A 20504-nucleotide genomic window follows, 5' to 3' on the forward strand; every position below is an offset into this window, starting at 1 on the left:
TATAACATGTCGAATAAGGATGTAGGCAATGTCAGGAGAGTATGATAACAGTAATTTTTAAAGCAGTGTTTTGACTTCAAAAATAGCATTAATAATGCTTAAAAAATGTAATAGAGAATTGATTGCTAATTAAAAATAAATAGTAGATTAAATATTTTCTGCACATACCTATTTGATTTGCTATTCTGTCATCTCTGGATATTTTTGGATACAAATTTCTTTTTGCGCAAGAGAAAGAAATGATTTTGCAGATACTTGCCCACATGTGCCCACAACAAAATTGTCTTGGAGCGCTATGCAAAGGTATTATAGCTGTTATAATATCCATTATTGCAAAGTTGACTGTTGATTCCTTTCAGTTTCTAAAAAAACCCACTAAGGTTGTGGGGCTTATGAAGTAAGAGCCTGAAATACTCTACCTCTTCATGTTTTTGAAGAACACATTGAAAGCTGCTTTACAAGCAAATGGTAACGCTAGCTAGAGATGACTTTGTTCGTTTGCTTCACGGCAGAGAAGGGGTGATTGGCAGCCCTGGCGCTGGGCTGTCGGGTCTGAACTGCAGGGCCTGAGCTGCCTTGGCAGGGCTGCACAGGGAACTTTGTGCCGTGTTTGCCAACTGCGTTCTTGGCTCAAGCTGATGTTACATGTCTCTCGACTCCAAAGCACGCTCATTTGCCAAATTCTACCTAAAAATGTATGCCGGAATTCCTAATTAAATAAACCACTTGATATTTATTTTATGCCTTGGAAAGGCACGCATTCTTTCACAGTAGATTCTGCTTTGGTAGAAACACAAATAAAAAAGCCCAACCAAGGTGGATTAAAAAGCCATAACTGGTATTAGGAGAAATTGTCTCTTGCAAACAGATTGGTAGCTTCAGTTTCTTTGAAGTGTTGAAATTGTGGGACTTTACCAGGTTCTTACCTGAAATTCTTTGCATATATACATTTTTGAATTATTTTTCAAGTATTTTGAAAACTATTCCACTACAAATAATGATTGCAGTCAGTGTATAATTTTGTTGGTTTTTTTCCCCGCTATATAGCAATATAGCTACCTTATTGTTGCCGTAAGCTAGAGTTACCAGTTGAACGATAAAGGTATAATTTATGCCAAACCAGCATAGAAGCTTTTTCAGAAGACTGATAGCAACTGCTTTTATACATATTGCTATGTAAAATGCTTATTAATGTTAGCAGATGTTGCACTTTAATCCCCCAGAATGATTGTTTGGTAGCAGCAGGAGATTTATTAAGCTTGAGTTGTGTGAAATTGTGTGTGCATAAGCTGCTATTTAGATTGTAAAAATGCCATTGAAAACTGTTAAAAAGTTCTAACTGTAATTGGCAGAGAGGTATTAGCCGTTCTAAAAGAAGTATATGTGTATCGTTGGCCCTTGTGCTGTAACCTCTTTATCATTTATCTTCTTGTATTAATGTCACTGAATTATTAATTCATGAGCTGGGTTGGATAGGGTGAAGGTACTATTTAAATCTGTGGCACATGTATCCTTATCGCTGGAGACATGAAAAGCATCATTTTGTGTTATCTATAAAATGGAAAGGACATTTAAAATTTCATTTACGGTAATCCACTTCACTTCCCAGTAAAACAGCTAGATTATTGCTACTATAATATAATGTTCTTATTAAAATTTTGTAATCTTTTCACTCTATTCACTTATAAATATTGTTGATAGATAAATGTAGACTTATTTTTTACTTTTTAGTTGCACATACAGTTGGTGAACTGCAGCAGAACATAGGAAGAGCAGGTTCTTTATAAAAAAAATTCTCTATAATTTCTAGTAAAAGAATACGAAGGAAAGGCCATTAAGTATTTGTAATTGTGAAAGGGTAAATAAATTATCATTGAAAATAATAACGTAACCTAATTAACGAAGAATTTTTTGCAAAGTAGAGGTGTCATTGTCACATTAAGCTACCAAGACCTATGTTATTTAAAAGAACTTGTAAATGTGTGACAACAGAGTTCTTGGTCTGCTTGATGAAACCATGGAACATGAAAGGTCATGTTGCTGATTTAAAAAAAAAAGTGTTAAAAATGTATCTTAAATTTCAACTGTGCTGTATGGATGAGTTAAAAAAATTAAAATGTATGGGAAATGTGTGGGAAATGCAATGTTTTCAGTCACTACAATGAAAGAGTTCATTCTTCTGAACACTTTAAAAATTATGTATTCTTTTAAGCAATCCTCTGAGTGCAAGTGATGTAGGGATGCTCTGCTGGCTGGTGTGGCAGCGCTGGAGATAACCCATATTCCATTTTGTTTAATAGAAGGTATATGGGTTATCACTTCACGCTTCCCATTTCACAGTGCATGGGAAAGATCTCCACTGTTTCCAAAATAGATATTTTTATTTGTTTTTCTTCCCAAAGGAAGAGAAAATACTACGTAAGATGCTAGGGAGAAGAGTTTTAAACAGCGCTACATGCAAGTAGAAGGAGCCTTTCTGTTGAGTTATAGTTTAGAGCTCTTTTTGCTGGTAACTTCTCCAGATGAAGTCATTGTAGTTTTTCTACTTAGCTTTTCTACAAAAGCAATAAAAAATGAACTGAAATATTTTTATATTTTTCTGTTACTATTTGAATAAATAAAAAACCCCACAGTTCACTGAATTAAAGGAGTGATACACCTCCGATGAATGACTGTAGTCATTCAACTGCCTTGCAGAGTTAAGAATAGTCACCTGAATGTTCATTGCTTATTAAATTGTACACGAAAATACTCTTAGCTCTAGTTGCACAATTAGATGCCCAGGCAACTCGCACATCTTCACAGAGCCCATCATCCAGTAACAGAACTGAAGTCTTCGTTTCACTGCAGAATCAGGCCCTTTCTTGAATAGATGCTGAAGATTTATTTGCCATATTTATTACTTATGTTTCACATGTTCTTGATGATGTGCGAACAATAGTTCTGTAATTTGGTCATAGGTTTGTATGTAGGTGCAAGGAACAGTTAGTGCTGTTTGTACAGTATTGTCAGATATGGCTTCTCACCCTTGACTTCTCGTTTTCACCATGAGTCTGTGTTTCAGAAAAAACAATTATGAGGGATAGAAAATAGAGTTTGTTGGTTTTTATTTCATGATTTTTCAGTTTTCAGCCTTCTGCTTCCAAATGCCACTGGTATGTAAAATGGGTGAACCTGAAAGATGTGTCTTCCGTTAACGTGTGCTGCTTTTTGATACTTAACATACGCACTGAAGTCCTCCAAAGGGTTATGCAAATTCAGTGAAGTTTCTAGCTCTAAGTCATACTTGCCTGGAGAATCTCGTGTGCTTAGAAAGTAGTTAAAGACCGTTCTTAATTGACTATTCTTTCAAAGGTGACATATTTGAGGTGTCGCCCATTTCTTTTCTCCTTCTGCTGACAAAATTTTGATGTGGCTCATGGCCGAGTATGGGATGTTGGCACACAGCACTTGTCAGGTGTTTCTGCAAGAGGTGATCCCGCACCTTTTTGATAACTAAATAATTTGTGCGTGGTTTGGAAAATACAACTTTATGGAATTGCTCTTAGAAGTTCATTCGTTGTTGGTTTTCAGTGGAACTGAAATTTGGTGTTCAGAAGCTCCTGACTATCAGGCTGCTGGTAAGAAAATACGGCTCTCTGATCACCGTAATATTAATTGTGCTTCCAAGAAAAGAAACAAAACTAGTGATAGCTTGAGAAGGGGTTGTTTTAAAGAAGAGAAAGAAAAATGCTTCAGTACAGTGTGTTTGAAAACGTAATTAAAAGCAGGCGTTATTGAAATGGTCTTTCCTAAAATGCATTATGGTGATGCTATGGTAAATTTTAATATTTGAGGATATGATGGAAGAAGAGGTATTTAAAAATACCTTTCTCCTGCTGTCTCTATCTTTAGGTACAGGTTTTTCACATTTCTTTGCATGTTCGCCTGATATATTTTATCCTAGATTACCTCATTGCTCCCAAGAAATCCCTTTTGGTAATATTGATAACCTAATATATGACAGATTTTGGTCATTATTATTTCATTTAGTGGTCATATGTATAGACCAAGAGGGAATCTGAATATTGATTCACTGAATGGCCAGTAACAATGATTTATGAGTCAAGGATTCAGTGCAGTGAGCTAAACACAGTAGAGATTACATCTTATGTGCCACCATTGATTTTGTTTCATATTTCACTGCACAATGATTAGGCCATGGTCTCACAGATGTTAACGTTAGAACCATATTCCTCTTTAAGCAAAAAAATATGCCACTAACTACATCCAGTGTATTGCACATATACATGGATGTACCTCCTGCTTCTGATTTTCTTAAAAATGATAAATATTTTTCAGTTACTTTTTAGACAGTTGGTATTTTTCTGGTAACAACAAAGGTTCTTGATAGAACTTTTTAAAATAATCTAAAGTGACTTTACTGCCCACACAAGCTTGTTCTTGAAACTTGAACAGTATCATTTATATTGAATACAGACCACGCACACTGGTCTTAAATACAGCTGATAGAAAGATGGGATGCTCTAAAATGGATGCCATTGTGAATATTTTTGATAACATTCTTTGACACATACCAAGAGAAGAAGTCTACGGTGCAGTGGTTTCCGGGGGTCAGTACTATCAAACTGAGGTTTGTGGTTTGGTTGAAGTTCTGGTGTATTTGGCCCGTGCAGCCCCCATTTCCCCAGGTACAGCATGGTTAAAAATGCTGTAAACGCATGGGTAAAAATGTATTCTTGTCTGCTCTTGCCTGTAACTTGATTTCGTTTTGGAAGTTAGTGGCTCGTGGGTGTTTTGCTGGTGGCTGGTCTGATGAGGTTGTCTTACTTCAGTGTGTCAGCGGTGAAAGGCAGATCTGAGCTCATTTCCCTGCTCAAGCCCGGTGCTGAGCGGCCATCAAGCAGATGGGGTGTGTTGAAATCCTTACAGTCAGCTAGAGAAACCGCGTCGCTGTGCAGGTACGGGCACGTCTGACCGCAGTCCTGGGACTTCTCTGTTTGTTTTGTTTTTTCAGTCTGCTTCCACTTCAAACAAGTTCTCATCTGTGAAAAACACTGGATGGAAGGGAAAAAAAGAGATCAGCTAAGTGGCGTAACAGCTTTGAGAAATATGGGCTTTTGCAAAGCCTTGTCAAGGCTGTCAACAGACAGTTTACTGTCTTACAAGGCTGCAGTGTCTTTGGTTGATGTTAGTCTAGTGATTTTTTTTTTTAGTCTGAGGGAAAGGAATGATATCTTCTAATATGAATAGTTTATTTTGAGGATTCCTCTTTTGTGAGAAGTCTGAAAAGCCTTTGAATTTTCTTCAGCTGTTACGATTGCTTCTTTTGGTTTGTCATATAGTTCTCCGTGTTTTTTATAGCTGTTCATTAGTTTCTTGTTTATTTTTGATGTTCATAAAATCTGTCCTACATAGGTTTGAAAATGAGAGCTATTTGTTTTGCAGTTTAATGAAGAGAATGCCAAACAGCCTCAGACTGTGCCTCTGGTGTCCAAAGTGATCAGTATATTTAACATGCTCAGCGTGACACTAAGATATTACAGCCGATAACAGTTGTAATTGACTTGCAGCATCCCTTTCCCTCCCCCCTTCTTTGAATGCTGGGGATTTATCTTTGAGACCCCAGGAAGATGTAGTGACACAGAGGGCAGAAGTGTTAAGAAGGTTTTACCTGCTCTGTTTGAACGGAGGTGGTCTGATCTAGCGGTATGATGTTGATTCAGGTGAAATACAGGGAATTTGCAATGAGGATTGAGTGACACACACACCCCCCTGGCCCTTGGTTCTGTTTATTTAACAAAGGCAAAAAGGGAAATTCAAACTTGGCAAAAGGAGAGTGCCTGGAGCCAAAAAAAGCCGTTCTTATTAGTGCTAGCAAAGGTTTACTTTGCTGGCTTATTGAATGAAAACTCCCTAGAGTGTCCAGGCTTTATCCTGCGTTAACAAGAAGGGGCAAAGCTGGCTTGTCGGGAATGAGGCGCCATGTAACGTGTCTGTGAAACACAAGAGTGAGGCCAAGCCGAACTGGAGTGCTGATGAGAAAGGAAAATCTTTGTCTTTTTCTCTCAAATCCTATTTATTTTTTCTGCGAATGATTGCGGTAGACCACTGAGCTGCTGTGGCCTGATGGACTAAATTGTAATGTGGTGCTGTTAAAATAGTGTCATGTCTTGCATAGGTAGATTTTGTGTTTTGAATGATCATCTGCACTGATGAGCTGGGAACCCAGGCTGGGTTGGGGTGGCATTTCTGTGGTCATTCTCAGTTTAGAGGACACATCTACAAGCGCTCTGTTTCAGGCGTTCCTCAGGCACGGGTATGTCACTTCAGAGCACAACGCAGCCAAGTGCATTGAAGTACGTTTTTTGTTGTTGTTGCAAGATTGGATGACCTTGGTCAGGTCTGGTTCTTACTGTATTATTCCCTGCCCTGATACTGTATTCCTTCCGTGCAGCTTGGGAAGAGATGTTTTGGGTTAGAAATCCAGTGTTCAAGGTGACAATTAGTAGGGACTGCTGAATACAGAGTTTAAGATAAGACTCTATGGTACAGTTTAATCATGGAATTGCTTTTAATGGAAAATAAGTCTTTGTTAACCAACGTTAGACAGAGCAGAATTAGCCTCTTCTTGCAATATGCAACTTGTTTTACTAGAACAGATCAGGCATTGATTGTTTACCATAGATAGATAGTAGATGGATGCTAACTAAATCAGCATGGATTCTTGCTTGTCTTCAGTTTATTTTTTTGGTAAGATCTCATAATTTTGAAGATTTTCTGCAATCTGGTACTGTAGCACTAATGCAAAGTTATTAATAAAAGTCAGTTTTTGAACATCCATATTGAAGACGGAGGAATAACTCATATTGAATGCATCTGCAGATATGTTCAATGTTGAAACCTAGAGCTGTGCCTCATTGCAGATACGTGTAAAACTGTAGTCTTGGATCATAAGCAGCATTAGTCTCATTCTACTATTTTACTGATGTGGCTTAGATACTTCTAGTAATCACACCTCACTAATTAAATTCTTATGTTACATATTCTAGGAAGCTTCACTTTTTGGTTTTTTAAATTGGGAAAGCCTCATGATGGGAAAGCACGTGGACACACGATTTCTCAGGAGACTAAGTAGTCTATTATGTTGTATGAATATATATCTACTCACCCTTGCCTCCTCTTCCTCCTCCTTTCTTCTGCAGAGTGTTTCAGATATATTACAGAATTACTTAGATTCATAAGCTGGGTTATGAAAGGCAGTGGGGGTGCTGCATGTGTGGCAAGGTAGGTTGTACAGGATTTATAAGAAGGACTGCGTGGGTCCTGCTGGTTCCTTGGTGTGTACAAGCTGTGCGGCTACCACTGATGTTCCTTACTTCTCCATCTGTAAAGCCAGTATAAATTTTATTTCTGTAATAGGATTCTTAAAGCTTGACTGAGGTTGCAAGTGCTTTGCGGTGTTTCTAAGATGGCCTTGAAAATTAAGCACTATATTGTAAAATGCATCAGTGTTAGTCTGAAAGACTTTCCAGCTAAGCAAGGACGTTTTTCTTTAGCTGAAAGATCTTTGCTTTCCCCTCTGTCTTAATTGTGTGAAAAGCTGGATGGAATAGGAGGGAAAAGAGCTCTTGAGCATGCTGTGTCAGTTGTCCGGAAGCTTTTAAAAGACCCTTTTTGGCTTTTGAAAATAAAACCTTGGGAAGGTTAAACAGAGTAGGGTTGGGATGCAGCAGTCCTTTAGAGGCCTTTTTCTTCAAAGATAAGAGTATTTCAAGGAGCATGCTTGGAGCGGCTTTCTCTTATCTCGGGGGTGCTCTTGAGCAATGTTGCAGGGGGAGGGATGGCCAGCAGTGGCACGTATCCTGCAGTGGCCGCGTTCCGACTGTCAGAAGTTTCACAAGTACAGAAGAACAAGGAATTGAGGTAGAGGCACTAAGATATTTGGGACTTGGAGCACAGCCTATGCATATGGTATGAAGAGATGCCTAATACTTTTGCATTGTACAGGTTTGAACATTAACGTTTCCGTTACTGATCTCGTCTTCTTTAACATCACATACGTGAAGAAACTTAAGAAGGTGAACCGCTCTGTTTCCAGCGAAGGACTGTGTGTTGGGTTTTTTTTTTGCGTGTGTGGTTTTGTGTATGTGTGTTTTTGTGTTTTGTTTTCTCTATGGGAGAGTGCAGTATGGCCCAGAGGTGGGGATTGGAGTTCAAGCCGAGATTTTCTGGGCAGCTTTTATTGCACTCTGAAATTCAAGCAACCTTTTGCTGTAGGGAGTTTCTATCTGCCCCACCCACAAGCACAAGCAGTCAGTGATCCAGAGAATAGGTTTATTAAGGTCTGAAGGGAAATAAGTTATTTGTGCAGGGCAGCCGCTTGCCATGGTCTCCTTTTTCTGTTTACAAAGAAGTAACTTAATACATCTTTTCCTGGTCCTCCTTGTTTGGTTTGGGATTTGTTGTTGTGAGGTGGCACTGACAGTCTCAGTATCGCTGATAGATGGATGGTCAGAAGGACACAGCTGACGGCAGTGTCTATAGCTGGAGTGCTCGCTGGCTCCAGCTCATGTCTGGGTACCTTTTTCAGGATTAGCTTTTGTTACGCTGATGAATAGTTGGTTCAGAACTGCACCGTTCTTTTACTTGGAGCCGCATAGAATTTCTCAAATATATAGGTTGTGTTAAAAATTGTTCGTTTTAAAGCTGTTAATTTTTATTTGAAAAGAAGGAAGAAAAACCAAATCCACTTGCATCAGTTTTCAAACACTGCCTAATATTTTATTGCTTTTTTAGAAAAACATGTGTTACTGATACTGTGGTAGGGGCTGGTTAGTTTATTTTAAATTCTTTTTTTGCAGCAGCACACTGAGTTAAATTCTATGTCTTTAGGTTACAGCAATCTAGAGAGAACAATATATTGCACAAAGTGTTTAAATTTGTCTTTAGAATGTTTTGTATTTATTTTTAGTCGAATAATTTCTGCTGGGTTTAGTATCACGAAACATTAACATCCTTTCAGAAACTGCGCTTTCTTATTAAAATAGTTAAGACAGTTTGCAAGGTCAGGAGCTCTTACTCGATTAAAAAGAAGTCTCTGCTATAGACTTTGCAGCTGTTTCCTAGAGAGTTGTTGGGTACTGCAAGTGATGCTTTGATTATTGTTTTTAACACAACCCTTTCCCTCCACTCCAATTTAAAAAAAGCCCACAAGACAGTAAGGAGGTTAAGGATGATAAAGCACAAGTATGTCACTATCCACTTGAAGGTGAAGGAATATATCTCAAAATCTAGATATGCAGCGATATGTTATGGAAATAATGATAAAACTTGAGTCTCTGGAAGTCAAAATCTTCTGGACAGACTGGGAGCAATCAGAAGGCTGACTTAATTTCACTTTTAGCCATTATTGTTCTGTGTCTATTCTCTTAGATTATTCTGATTGCTTGCTGAAATTACGCTGATTAGTCTGTAGTGTCTGTGAAATAGTTTTATGATTTTTCCTTTGGGTGCTACAGGTAAAAAAATTAATCCAAGCTCTTCCCAAGCTTTTAGCTGAACTATCTCCAGGGTGTTTTGGATATATCATGGTGACAATTTTTTTTCTTCTTTGCTCAGCAGGAGCTCCTTTGCAATTGTAATTTCTGCTGAATGCAGTGCATCCTTTGTGGAGTAGCAAAGCACTCTCAGCCCAGTGTGAAAGATCTGGATTTACAATATGAACTGTCTCTTCATAACTGCTTCTGCGTTGTCCGGTAGCAGCTGGTGTATCACCAGCTAAATTGAGGGCACATCTTTTACCTCTAGGCAGATGGGTCTGTGCCAGGGAGAGCCACGCTCCGCCTGTCCGGCACCGAAGCACTGTTTGCTATTGTGTGCTATTTGTTGGAATACGTGTGATAAAAGTGCCTGTGGTTGAAGAGCACCTGTCTGTAGTTGGAAATTGGAAAAAGGGTTTGGTTCTCTGTGTAAATAAACGTAAAATCAGTCTGCCTCAGATGTCAGTTCTTTCATTTCCCTGTGTGAGAAATCACAAGCATGCTTGTGTTGTGTGAGAGGGATGGAGTGACATCCCTCCTCTTCAAGAGGAGCAAAGTAAAGAAGCCTACTTGGCTATTTAATAATCTCCTGTTCTGCCACAGTCACATTGCCTTCATTGAGAGCCAGAGAAATTGTGCCGTAATGTCTTATTGCTGCCTGTGTGCTCAGGGAACAAACTAATCGTTGATTAATATTAACATTGACTAATATAAAAGGAGTTACACTTCATACTTCTGAAAATGGTCTACAGCTCGTAGAATTTCTTTGTCTGGCATTTTGTGCTCTTCATCCTTTCCAGTTCTCCTTGTCAAAAGGGTAAATGTATTTTTAAAACCCTCAACATGCTCGAGTACTTGTAAGACTCATAAGTGGCCCTTGGATCTCGCCACTTACATTTTTATAAAGTCATCGTTACATGTTTTTAAAGTAACATTAATTTCAGATATCTCAGAAATACATCCACACAGTCCTGTCTGTCGGTCTTGGAGAGACCAAGCCAATGTGACACCAGACTCAGCTCTTTGGATCTATAATTGCCGCAGTGTTCAGAGTGTCGTTCTTTCAGAGATGCTTCACATATCTGTAATAGATAGAGCCGGCTTTGTAGTTAAAAATAATTTATTTCTATATGGATGTTAATTTTTCTCTAGTAGTTGGGGCTGAAGCACGATCTGGCTTCATACAGGGAGATATGGAAGAGGATGCATGTAGTTACTCAGCTGGCTGCTGAGAGAATGAAGTCATTAGCGAAAGGGAGCACTCTGCTGTCAAGTCTTCTATCACAGCTACTGCACTTTTTACTGTAATTATATTTTCAAATGCAAATACTACCTTTAAGAATTCTTCCTTTGGTACGTCGTTTACAGTAGTCGTTTGGTTGATATTTCTCAGTAGGCTGAGGAAAGGAGAGTCTCATGCGTTGTGTTTATTCCCTTTTCTCTGAAGGTGTTGTTCAAGTAGAAATAGGGCATAGTGTAGAGTCACATGAAGAGCCTTCCTCACTGAACAGAGTGTTTTGTCACCAAAGCTGCTGTTACTGCTTCTCATCCGAGGAAAGTGACCTATGTGTAGCACAGAGGGGATGCTGGAGCCGCGGCAGGGAGGGGACCTGCAGAGCCTTGCTGTTGAATGGTGTAGCTCCATTGTTCTCCGCTGCTTCATGCTTCAAATCCATAAGAAATATGGCAGTGCCCTAGATTTAATTTTATTGTTGTTCTTTGAGGTAGAGAAATGCAGGTTGTGTCAGATTTAGGGGGTGGAGAAAGCTTAGGCTAGTCATCTGCAAATCCCATTTCTTAAATTCAGAGAAGATGACTTTTTTTTTTTCCTTATGTGTCTTAGTGCAAGTGCATCAATAACATTTGTAATTTCAACTTTAACATGTATCATTATTTGGCATTCTGTTTAATGATCACTGATCTTGAGAGATTACATCCCACAGACCTGCCAAATTCCCAACTATAGTACAGGCATACTGTCAGTTTCTATTAAAAATGTCTGTCTTCACGTCAAATAAAATTTGGTATTCCAAATTATTGGTGTCCAGCTATTGATGGATTTTTTTTTCCTTCTTTTTTTCCATATCCTCTGCTTCTCTAGGTATGAAGATGAATAATGCAGACCACTGGTTTCGATGATGCTGGCCTTTTATAACTGGATTCATTAAGGAATACAAAGAAAATTCTTACAGGGATCAATAATGGTGTCTTCTGGCTGCAGAATGCAAAGTTTTTGGTTTCTGCTCATTATCAGCTTCCTGCAGTGTACTGAAGGTAAGCTTTAGTTTATTTTTTTGCTTGAGTTTGCAGATGAGATGAATGATCTGTACAATTAACTTCTGTTAGGTGACTTGACATTTTAGGATGTCAAATTAAAAGCATCTGTAGCATGTTCTAGGTTAAATTGATAAGACTCAAATTGTCTCTTTTTAATTAAAATACATTTTTTGGATTTGATACAAGTGTGCTATGTTGAAACTGAAACACAGTGTTCAGGTAGCTGAAGTGACAGTATCAATATCCTTATTTTTGACTTTTCCTGTTTATTCTTTTTTTGTGTTTTCATTACACAACCATTTAGAAGCAACGTACAGATACAGTACAAATGAAATACCTGGTTTAGTTTCTAATTTGGTTTGCTGAAAATAAAATGCCACACACTTCATTGAGATTAAAACAATGCAAGTTACATTTCAGGAAATAAAACTTAAAGTGAATACAGAAATAGCGTTTATTTAAAAATATTTTTGTCTTTAAAAAAAAAAAAAGGGAAGAAACCTCCACTGCTATCAAGTGTGGTGTTTAAAATAGCCCTTAAAGAGATGAGGAAGGAAAAAGCTTTTTAAAACAAGTTGTATTATCTATTTTATCTTTTTTTTTCTTTGTAAGCTCTGTTTTGTTCAGTTAGTCTGTTTCCTCAGCTGTTCTTCTGGCCCTTTTAATAGAGAAGCACGAATGATCAAGAAAACATGGTTCATGAATTTTTAATTACAAATATCTGTATAGAACATGAGGCTATTTCTGGTATAATCGTTTTGATTGACTAGATTGCAGGTGAAAAGACTGGTTTGGTGATAAAATAGCACCTCCATGCCTTCTTACATTATTCAGTAATTGGTATATATTATGTAGGCTTCTTCGGTGCATCTGTGGCGTGATCTCACCATCTTCTAAAGCAGATACATACCTTACCCTGTCAAAATTCTTTGAATTTTAAGGCTAAGTTTTCAGAGATACTTTACAAAAGCTTCTTTGCTTCCTCGTCTCTTCTTTCCCAAATATGTACAGACAAAAAGGATCTAGTCCCCAAAGATGGCAAAATCGAAGATTAAAATTTAAATTTTGGATATGGTCTTCCACGTTGACTGTGTAATTTTGTAAGCATTTATTCTAGACTAACACAGCTCAGGTCTGGTGTCGTTGTGACAGACAAGCTTTGCTGAAATAGGTTGTTGACATGTATGTGTGACCATACACATATAAAAGGGAGTATGTCCTAAGAGACTTCATGAAGGTTTCCCAACGTGAGGAAGTCTCATTTCACTTAAATAGCTTTCACAGTCAGTTTCCCCTCCTTCCCTTCTTCTTAAATATTGCCAGGATTTATTAGAAAACCAGCATTTCCCAGAGCACACTGCAGATCTTGGATGGTTTCATCCTCGATGGCATTTCTGATTTGGTAGCTGCTGCACTGGCTGCTCTCTTGGTGTCTTGAGTCTGTGGATTTGGGTATAATCTCCCTTTTATAGGAAAGTGCGTGCCAGCAGCTGGAAGGTAAAATGTTTTTCAGCCTCTTTCGCAGGTAGGGTAGGTAAATGCATATTAGGAGAGTGAAATTAGAAATCTTAGGACTGGCTGGTTAGGTAATAACTTGCGTTAATTATAAATGCACCTACATTGCAAAAGTAGTTGCGCTAGTTGAAACCAAAGGTGTAGGAAGTTGAGACATCTATTTTTTTATTTCTGAAGTTTTAAAATACTAAGGATTTTATTTGTCAGCATAGTTGTGTCACATCCCTATATCTAGTACATTTTACAAAGATTCACGTTGAATGCTATATGGTGGTTGAAAACATTTGAGAACAGAAGGAAAAGCAGAGAAACAACTTACTTCCTCTGGTTTGGAAACAGCAGCAACCAGCATGCTGCAAAGGGTGTTTTATCTGCTGAGGCTGGGAAGGAAAAAGGCAACTGAGAACTTCTGCAGATTGCATTTTTGCCATTTGCAGAAAGCTAATTTTCGTTGTCGTCTGTAATATTTCAAGTTCATTTTGTTCTGTCCCTGTTTTTTTTTTGCTTTTAGTAGCCAGTAGCAATCTTTTGATGCTTCAGTTGTGAATTTACTTTTTTAAAGTCTATACAAGAGCTGCTTTTTCAGCTAAAAGAAACAGGGAAGGAAATTGGGAGCAGATAACAGGATCATACCAAATTAATTGTAAATTCTTAAAATAAATGAAATATTGTGGATCTGTATACTGGAAATGAATATTAATATAGAGTTGGCTTCCAGCCACAGAAGCAAAATGAATACCGCATTATTACACTTTCTCACAAGATTACATTGCCTTCTGCTTCAGTAATAAGAGATGCCAAGTGTAACGTGCTTTAGTAGCACTTCATGCCTGGAAGTACGAACATGAACAAAGGTTAAAATAAGAGCATCTAACTTTTGCTAGAAATAAGAAAATCTTTAATTCTCTCACTTGGCACTTAGGGCTTTTTATAGAAATCTTATAGTATATGCAGGTTGTGCAGTTGGTGGGGAGATGAAACCTGGCTGAATTCCCTGCTGTTATATTTTAATGTTTCTGTACAGTTAAACTGGGAGGGGGGGGGAGGGATCCTGGGTGTGGACAAGTGATTCATTTGCTCATATAATGAAACATTTTCCAATCAAGATAAAGACTTCATTACTCGCACAGTGCTTTAACTTTAACTCACTGGAGAATCAGAAAGCAGGCACAGTTATATGAAGGCTGCGGTTTTATTTTAGTGTCACCTATCCAAATAGGGATGGTATGTTTAGTTAAGAAGGTCTTGGTTTTGCTGTGTTTTTCCTGGCGAGTGCAGTGCGGGTGGGGTTGCTTTTGAAGCAGTCTGTTCCTTCAGGTAAAATGAACCTGGATTGGAGGAGTGCTGGCAGCTGGAGGGGAAAACCACGCCGGGTTATTATACACTGCTGGTACATTGATCAACAACAGGTCAATATTGCTGTGTAGAGGCTTGAAAAACATCATTATTACCATCAACAGCAAGCAGTGCTGCCCAAAATAAGGAAAAGATGAGAGGCAGGGAAAAGGAATGAAAAGCTGAAGTAATGAGTTTCAATATTAATGTCATTTCTGAAGATCTTTTTTCTGTCCCTTTTTCTAGCATATTCTACTACAGGTATGTCTTTAAAACTACGATTTTATTACACAAGACAGGCTGAAAAAACTGCCTTAGAAAGCAGTTTGAATGAGAGCGATGCAGGTGGCTGTGTGGAGCCTGCACCGAGGCTCATTGCTGCGGGAAATGGGAGCTCCTGTGGCAGTTCCCCGCTCTCTCGTCTCCCAAAAGATGGGGGCTCGTGCTCCTCTTGGTCCGTGCAGTTGAGTCCTACACCTTTACTTACCCGTTTCAAACGAACTGTAGGGAATGAATTACTTTTGACACTACCTCTTTATTTTTCTTTTTCCCTTCCTAATTAGGTGAAATTATCCAACAAGTTAAAAATTATCTGAGAAAACACAGGAAGTCAGAGTGAGATCACACGTGCCTTGTTTCCATAGCAAAGCAGAGTAAAAACCTTATTACACATATTATTGGTTTCTCTTCAAGCAAGTTAAGACAGATACACTAATATGCATATGAAAAAAAATGTCAGAGCTAAACATTCTGATTAAAATTGGTTTTTGAGCTGTAGAAGTTTTGATATTATAAGCTTTATCTCATTTACGAAGTCCACCTTTTTGAGTAGCTTTATAAAGATGCCTTTTGTTTTTGTTCTCTTATGCTGCTTTAGAAGCACAAGTGCTTGGGAAGCAGTGAAATAGTTTCCTTCGCTTACATTTTATTTTAATCAAGGTTTAATACAATTTTAATTCATTTCATTATGAATTATTTGCTATGCTTTGTCCGAAGGAAGAAGCATCATGCTTTTATTATCTATTTAATTCTATTTTCCTAAATGGCATTAATGTTTTTTTTTTTAAAAGAATCCAGCTTGTCTTTGCCTCTGAATGTACATTTTAATTAACATTACGCTGAGAAATATGAATTCCTGTAAATTCCACTAATGCCAGCCAAGGAGCTGACTGTTGAATTGGAAGTGGCTTTAAGTGTGTATCCAACATCAGAGCATTTACTAAAGACAAGACATACTAACTGCAGATAACATACATTGGTTCAATACAAAGGTGTTCGCTATTTCAGTGTGTTGCTTCAGATCTTCAGCCTCGTATAAAGCCACTCAGAATGTCTAAGGCAGGGGTGTCAAACTCATTTTCACTGGGAGCCACATCAGCCTCGCTGGTGCCTTCAAAGGGCCAAATGTAATTTTAAGACTGTATAAATATAGGAGTAGTTACATTGATACAGGGTGAAATTCAAAATATAGGAGCAGTTACATTGATACAGTCCTAAAATTACACTGGACCCTGTGAAGGCAACTGTGAGGCTGGTGTGGCCTCTGGTGAAAATGGGTTTGACACCCCTGGTCTAAGGCATATGGTGCAGACACTCAACAAAGCACGTTGGTTTTCCTACACGTCTATTGGGAATTATTAGTAGGATTTTGTCCAGGATAAAAATTCAAAATATCTTGTACCCTGGACTTGAGAAGAAATCAACTTCTGCTAATTAGCAGATTTAAGTTCTACAAGGGGTGAAACCCATTACAGAGTCACGCAAGAGCAAATAGGAGCACTAATTTAATTTCTAGCAGGGGAATTTATCACAGTGAGAGCTCTGAAGTACATGGTTAGTAGGCAACTACTTGGTTTAACAGAGGTTGTAAAGCATCCAGAAGCACACGCTGCATACTAAGGCCAGCCAGTTATTGCCTGACCTTTGGAGGGTCATTCTAATAAGCCTTCCAATACTATCTTCATTTTTATCTTGTATACTTAATATGTTTTATGTTTCTTTAGCAAATATTTTTTTTTAATTGGTTAATGCAGATTATGCAGAAGAAAATACCTTTGTGAAGGGAGCAATTGGCTTTGTGCAGAAAGCAGCTGCTGCACTGGGTCCCATTTTCTCCCCTGGAAGAGAGAGCCAGTTTTCACTGAGGTGTTCTCGTGCATACGTATCTGGGACATCTCTTTTTCCTTTTCTGAGGCCCAACATAATCTTCTGAAGAGGAAATGGATCTAAACAGTGAGACCAGACTTCGTAAAGAAGAATGTCTGTTAAACTTTTCAAGTGCATTTCCAGAGAATAGAGACTGACAGGCTGCCTGGAAAACCCAGAGATTCTTTAATGTGCTGGCAGTGAATATCGTTTCATGTATTCCCTGAGCAGTGAGGTCTGCAGGATCCTATGCGGTAACATTACGTTTTTGAAACCAGAGCAAAACCACCACTATTTTAAGATGTAGAAGAACCATGTTGAAGAATGCATGAAGAACCATTTCAAATACTGTACTAACATTTACGTGAGAATTTGCTAGGAAATGTTAGCGTAAGGGTCTTATAATTTAAGCAAAGAGAAAAGCATAAATGAGTAATTACTATGAGGTGAATAATAGTATTACTATTTTGATATGCTGTCTTTTCCTCAGTTACTTAAAACGATGCTCATTTATGAGGGGAGATTTCACATCTTCTTGAGCTCTGTATTCAGAAGAAGAAAAGAGCCATGTAACGTGTAGAACTGTAGAAGCACAGTGTGTTGTCCTAAGGGCAGATGTTGTATTTTCAGAGCCCTCTAAGCTATTACTTCAGTTTACCATCTTTCGTTGCCATAACCTCGGTGGGTCGTGGTGGGTGAGGCGAGCCATGCTGACCACTGCAGTGAGAGAGCATTGACTCAGCCTTCAGCTAACCTACACTGACACCGCTGCCTAAGGGGCTTTGCTTTTAGTAAATATAAATCTAGGTATGTTTGAGATTAGTTGATTACAGTAGGGTACCTTTCCAAGCACAGAATAGCAGAGTTTGAACAGAATATCTTTTAAATAACAAATAGGCTTCATTAGTATTGTCTTACTAAATATAGAAAAAACCATATCAGTTACTTTTATTAACAGTTGTATTTTAAAAGTATTTATTTTCACTTCTGTTTTCCATCAAATGGAAGAATACTGTTTGTCTCAGTAACAAGGTTTTTTTATATAGCTTTAACAGCATTGTCTTCATATTGTACTTTCAGGTTATAGTGTAAAATGGAAGCGTAACTGCCTGAAGCATCTGAAACCAGTGAATGCCTTAGCACTGGCTTTCTTATTACATTTAGTGTCCTTATGATCAGATTATAAAAATTATCATAAAGTATAATGATTTTAGATTTAATATTCGTTGCTGAGTTCTACAAGCACATAATGGGCTCTATACTTGCAAGTAGATCCATTGATGTTCATCATCTGCCTCTGTGAGTAAGCGGCACAGAAAAGTAATACATTTTGTGCTAGTTGTGTGTTGCGTGTATGTCTTAATAACAGCAAGTGTATGTAAGGTGAAAGCACTACAGAAAAAGGACTTACCCAAGCAGGTCTGATATGTTTCTCATGTGTATGCCTGCTTCCCTGTGTGTGGTAGTGTTCCAGGTTGTGTTACGTGAGGAAGAGGAGATAAAAGCATTCACAGGGACAAGTTCTTGGCTTGTTGTCCATCCATACTCTTGTCATAAATGTACTTAAAAGTAACAGGAGCTCCTGTCATGTCGTTGTGCAGCTGCATATATTTATACAGCAACCTTTGTGGAAGAGACACTTAAAAATTGTCTGGCTTTTTACAGTGGTTAATTAGTGTCATATTAACATTGATTGGTTAGAAGAATATTTATAGTTATTCCCTCTGATTATTATGGTTTTATTGTTTGTGATATGATTTCGTACTTCAACAATATGGCTCTAAAGCAGTACTTCAATTTTATATATACCGTCCAAGTATAAAATTAGAAGAAAGGCAAGAGAATAAAATACACACAAATGTAGTAAAGGTTCATTAATAATTTTGTTGTACTTTCGGTTTTATGTGGTACTTATTACGTGCCTGTGTTGGTAGAATCGCACTGCAGGTTTTTTATTTCTAGTCACATTAGATTTGATAAAATTTCATTCTGTCAAAGCTGGATCTGCTCCAGTTTTACTCATTTCTGTAGACAGTACTAGTTTGTCCATTGATGGTTTGTTTGGATTGACGTTTTGAATGAAACACATGAATACTGGATATTTTTCCAACCATTGTTGACTTTTTTCAGGAATACTATTTTTATTTTTTTTTTTTACGTTTTTATACACAAGATAGATTTTGTATAGGTGATTCTGTAAATGTGCCATACCTCATATCCGAAGATATTGCATGATAAATTTGAACATCCAGTTCTTTCTGATAGATAGGAGCTGAAAAAATCCTTTTACTTGAAGGCGTCTGTAATTCCTGCCCTTCCAGAAACAGTCTTGAACTACTCCATTGGCTTTCAACCCAGTTGTGCTAAAGCCCTGTGTGTTTCTGTAACCTCTAGCTCCTGGCTTTCTTTTCAAGTGTGAGAGATGACCTCATTAATGTTTACTGATATATAAAGGGTGGGTGTCAGGAGGATGGAGCCAGGCTCTTCTTGCTGACAACCAATGATAGGACCAGGGGTAATGGGTTCAAACTGGAACACAAGAGGTTCCACTTAAATTTGAGAAGAAACTTGTTCGGGGTGAGGGTGACAGAGCCTGGCCCAGGCTGCCCAGGGGGCTTGTGGAGTCTCCTTCTCTGGAGGCATTCAAGACCTGCCTGAATGCCTTCCTGTGTAACCTCATCTGGGTGTTTCTGCTCCATGGGGGGATTGCACTGGATGAGCTTTCGAGGTCCCTTCCAATCCTTAATGTTCTGTGATTCTGTGTAAAGAAACAGAGTTGTATGACTGTTAGCTTGGTTCATGGGTCCTTCTTTCCATCAGGGAGATGGTTCATCCATGTCTTGGTGACATTAGGGCAACCCATATAAATGTACGCGATGTGTTGGTGATGTTAGGGGAGGTTGTTCCTCCAGAGGTTGGACCAGTGCAGGTGATTGGGAATGTTTCATTCTTTTTGTTTTATACTAGTATAATAATAATTGATGTTTTCTTGGTGTATAAAATGTGTGTGGGGGAGACTAGTTGGGAAGCAAAATGATGATTTTTTTTCATGTGTTGCCTGAGCAACACATACGTGTGAGAGACCCAGGGGGACCACATAACTTTCAGTTGTTGGATACGGCACTTGGCGAGTTTTATGAGGGATCTTGACGATGGAAGGAGAGCTGACTTTTGTGTTCTCCCTTGTCAGGGATTTGATGTCTCTCTCAGGAGCCAGGTAGCATTTTGTTCTGTTCCAGCAGAAAGCACAATTAATGCATAGTGCTGTTTGAGCAATTTTCCTGTTAAATTTGAATTCAGTAATTCATTTAGGAAACTTGAGAGGAAGTTGACACTGAAACCAGATTCTCCTATCTGCTGCATTTTTAGTTGGCAAAGCAACGAGAAATGTTTGCTTTTTAAAGACTTCAGCACTATTTCATGTCACTTCTGTTTTAACCATCTTCTAGTGAGCTTCACTTGGATTTTCCTGGTCCCCACTGATCCTCTCTGACTATGTGTGTGACTTGATCTGCCTTCCACAGTATTTCACATTAATTTCTCGCATTTTTCCCCATTGAACTGCCCCAGTTCTTTACTCTAACTTCGGCTTGCAGATTGCCTTTAATATTTTGACTTCTTATTTTTAAATGATAAAATGTTACTTTAAAAATAAAGTTGGGATTTATTCTTTGACATTGTTAACATTTA

At 38.2% G+C, this 20504-nt stretch overlaps 1 protein-coding gene across 9 annotated transcripts in view; it reads left to right on the plus strand.

The window, feature by feature from the left end:
* Positions 1–11286: 11286 nt before the first annotated feature.
* Positions 11287–20504, plus strand: part of ADGRL2 (adhesion G protein-coupled receptor L2) — a gene marked incomplete at its 3' end in the record, with an annotated part of 124668 nt that continues 115450 nt past the window's right edge. For all 9 annotated transcript variants that reach the window (XM_080348695.1, XM_080348696.1, XM_080348697.1 and 6 more), the window contains exon 1: positions 11287–11816. In XM_080348695.1, the coding sequence (XP_080204821.1) occupies positions 11744–11816 (73 nt within the window). In that variant the 5' untranslated portion in view covers positions 11287–11743. The remainder of the gene's footprint in view (positions 11817–20504) is intronic.

Source organism: Nesoenas mayeri (genome assembly GCF_963082525.1).
Source record: "Nesoenas mayeri genome assembly, chromosome: 8".
NCBI lineage: Eukaryota > Metazoa > Chordata > Aves > Columbiformes > Columbidae > Nesoenas > Nesoenas mayeri.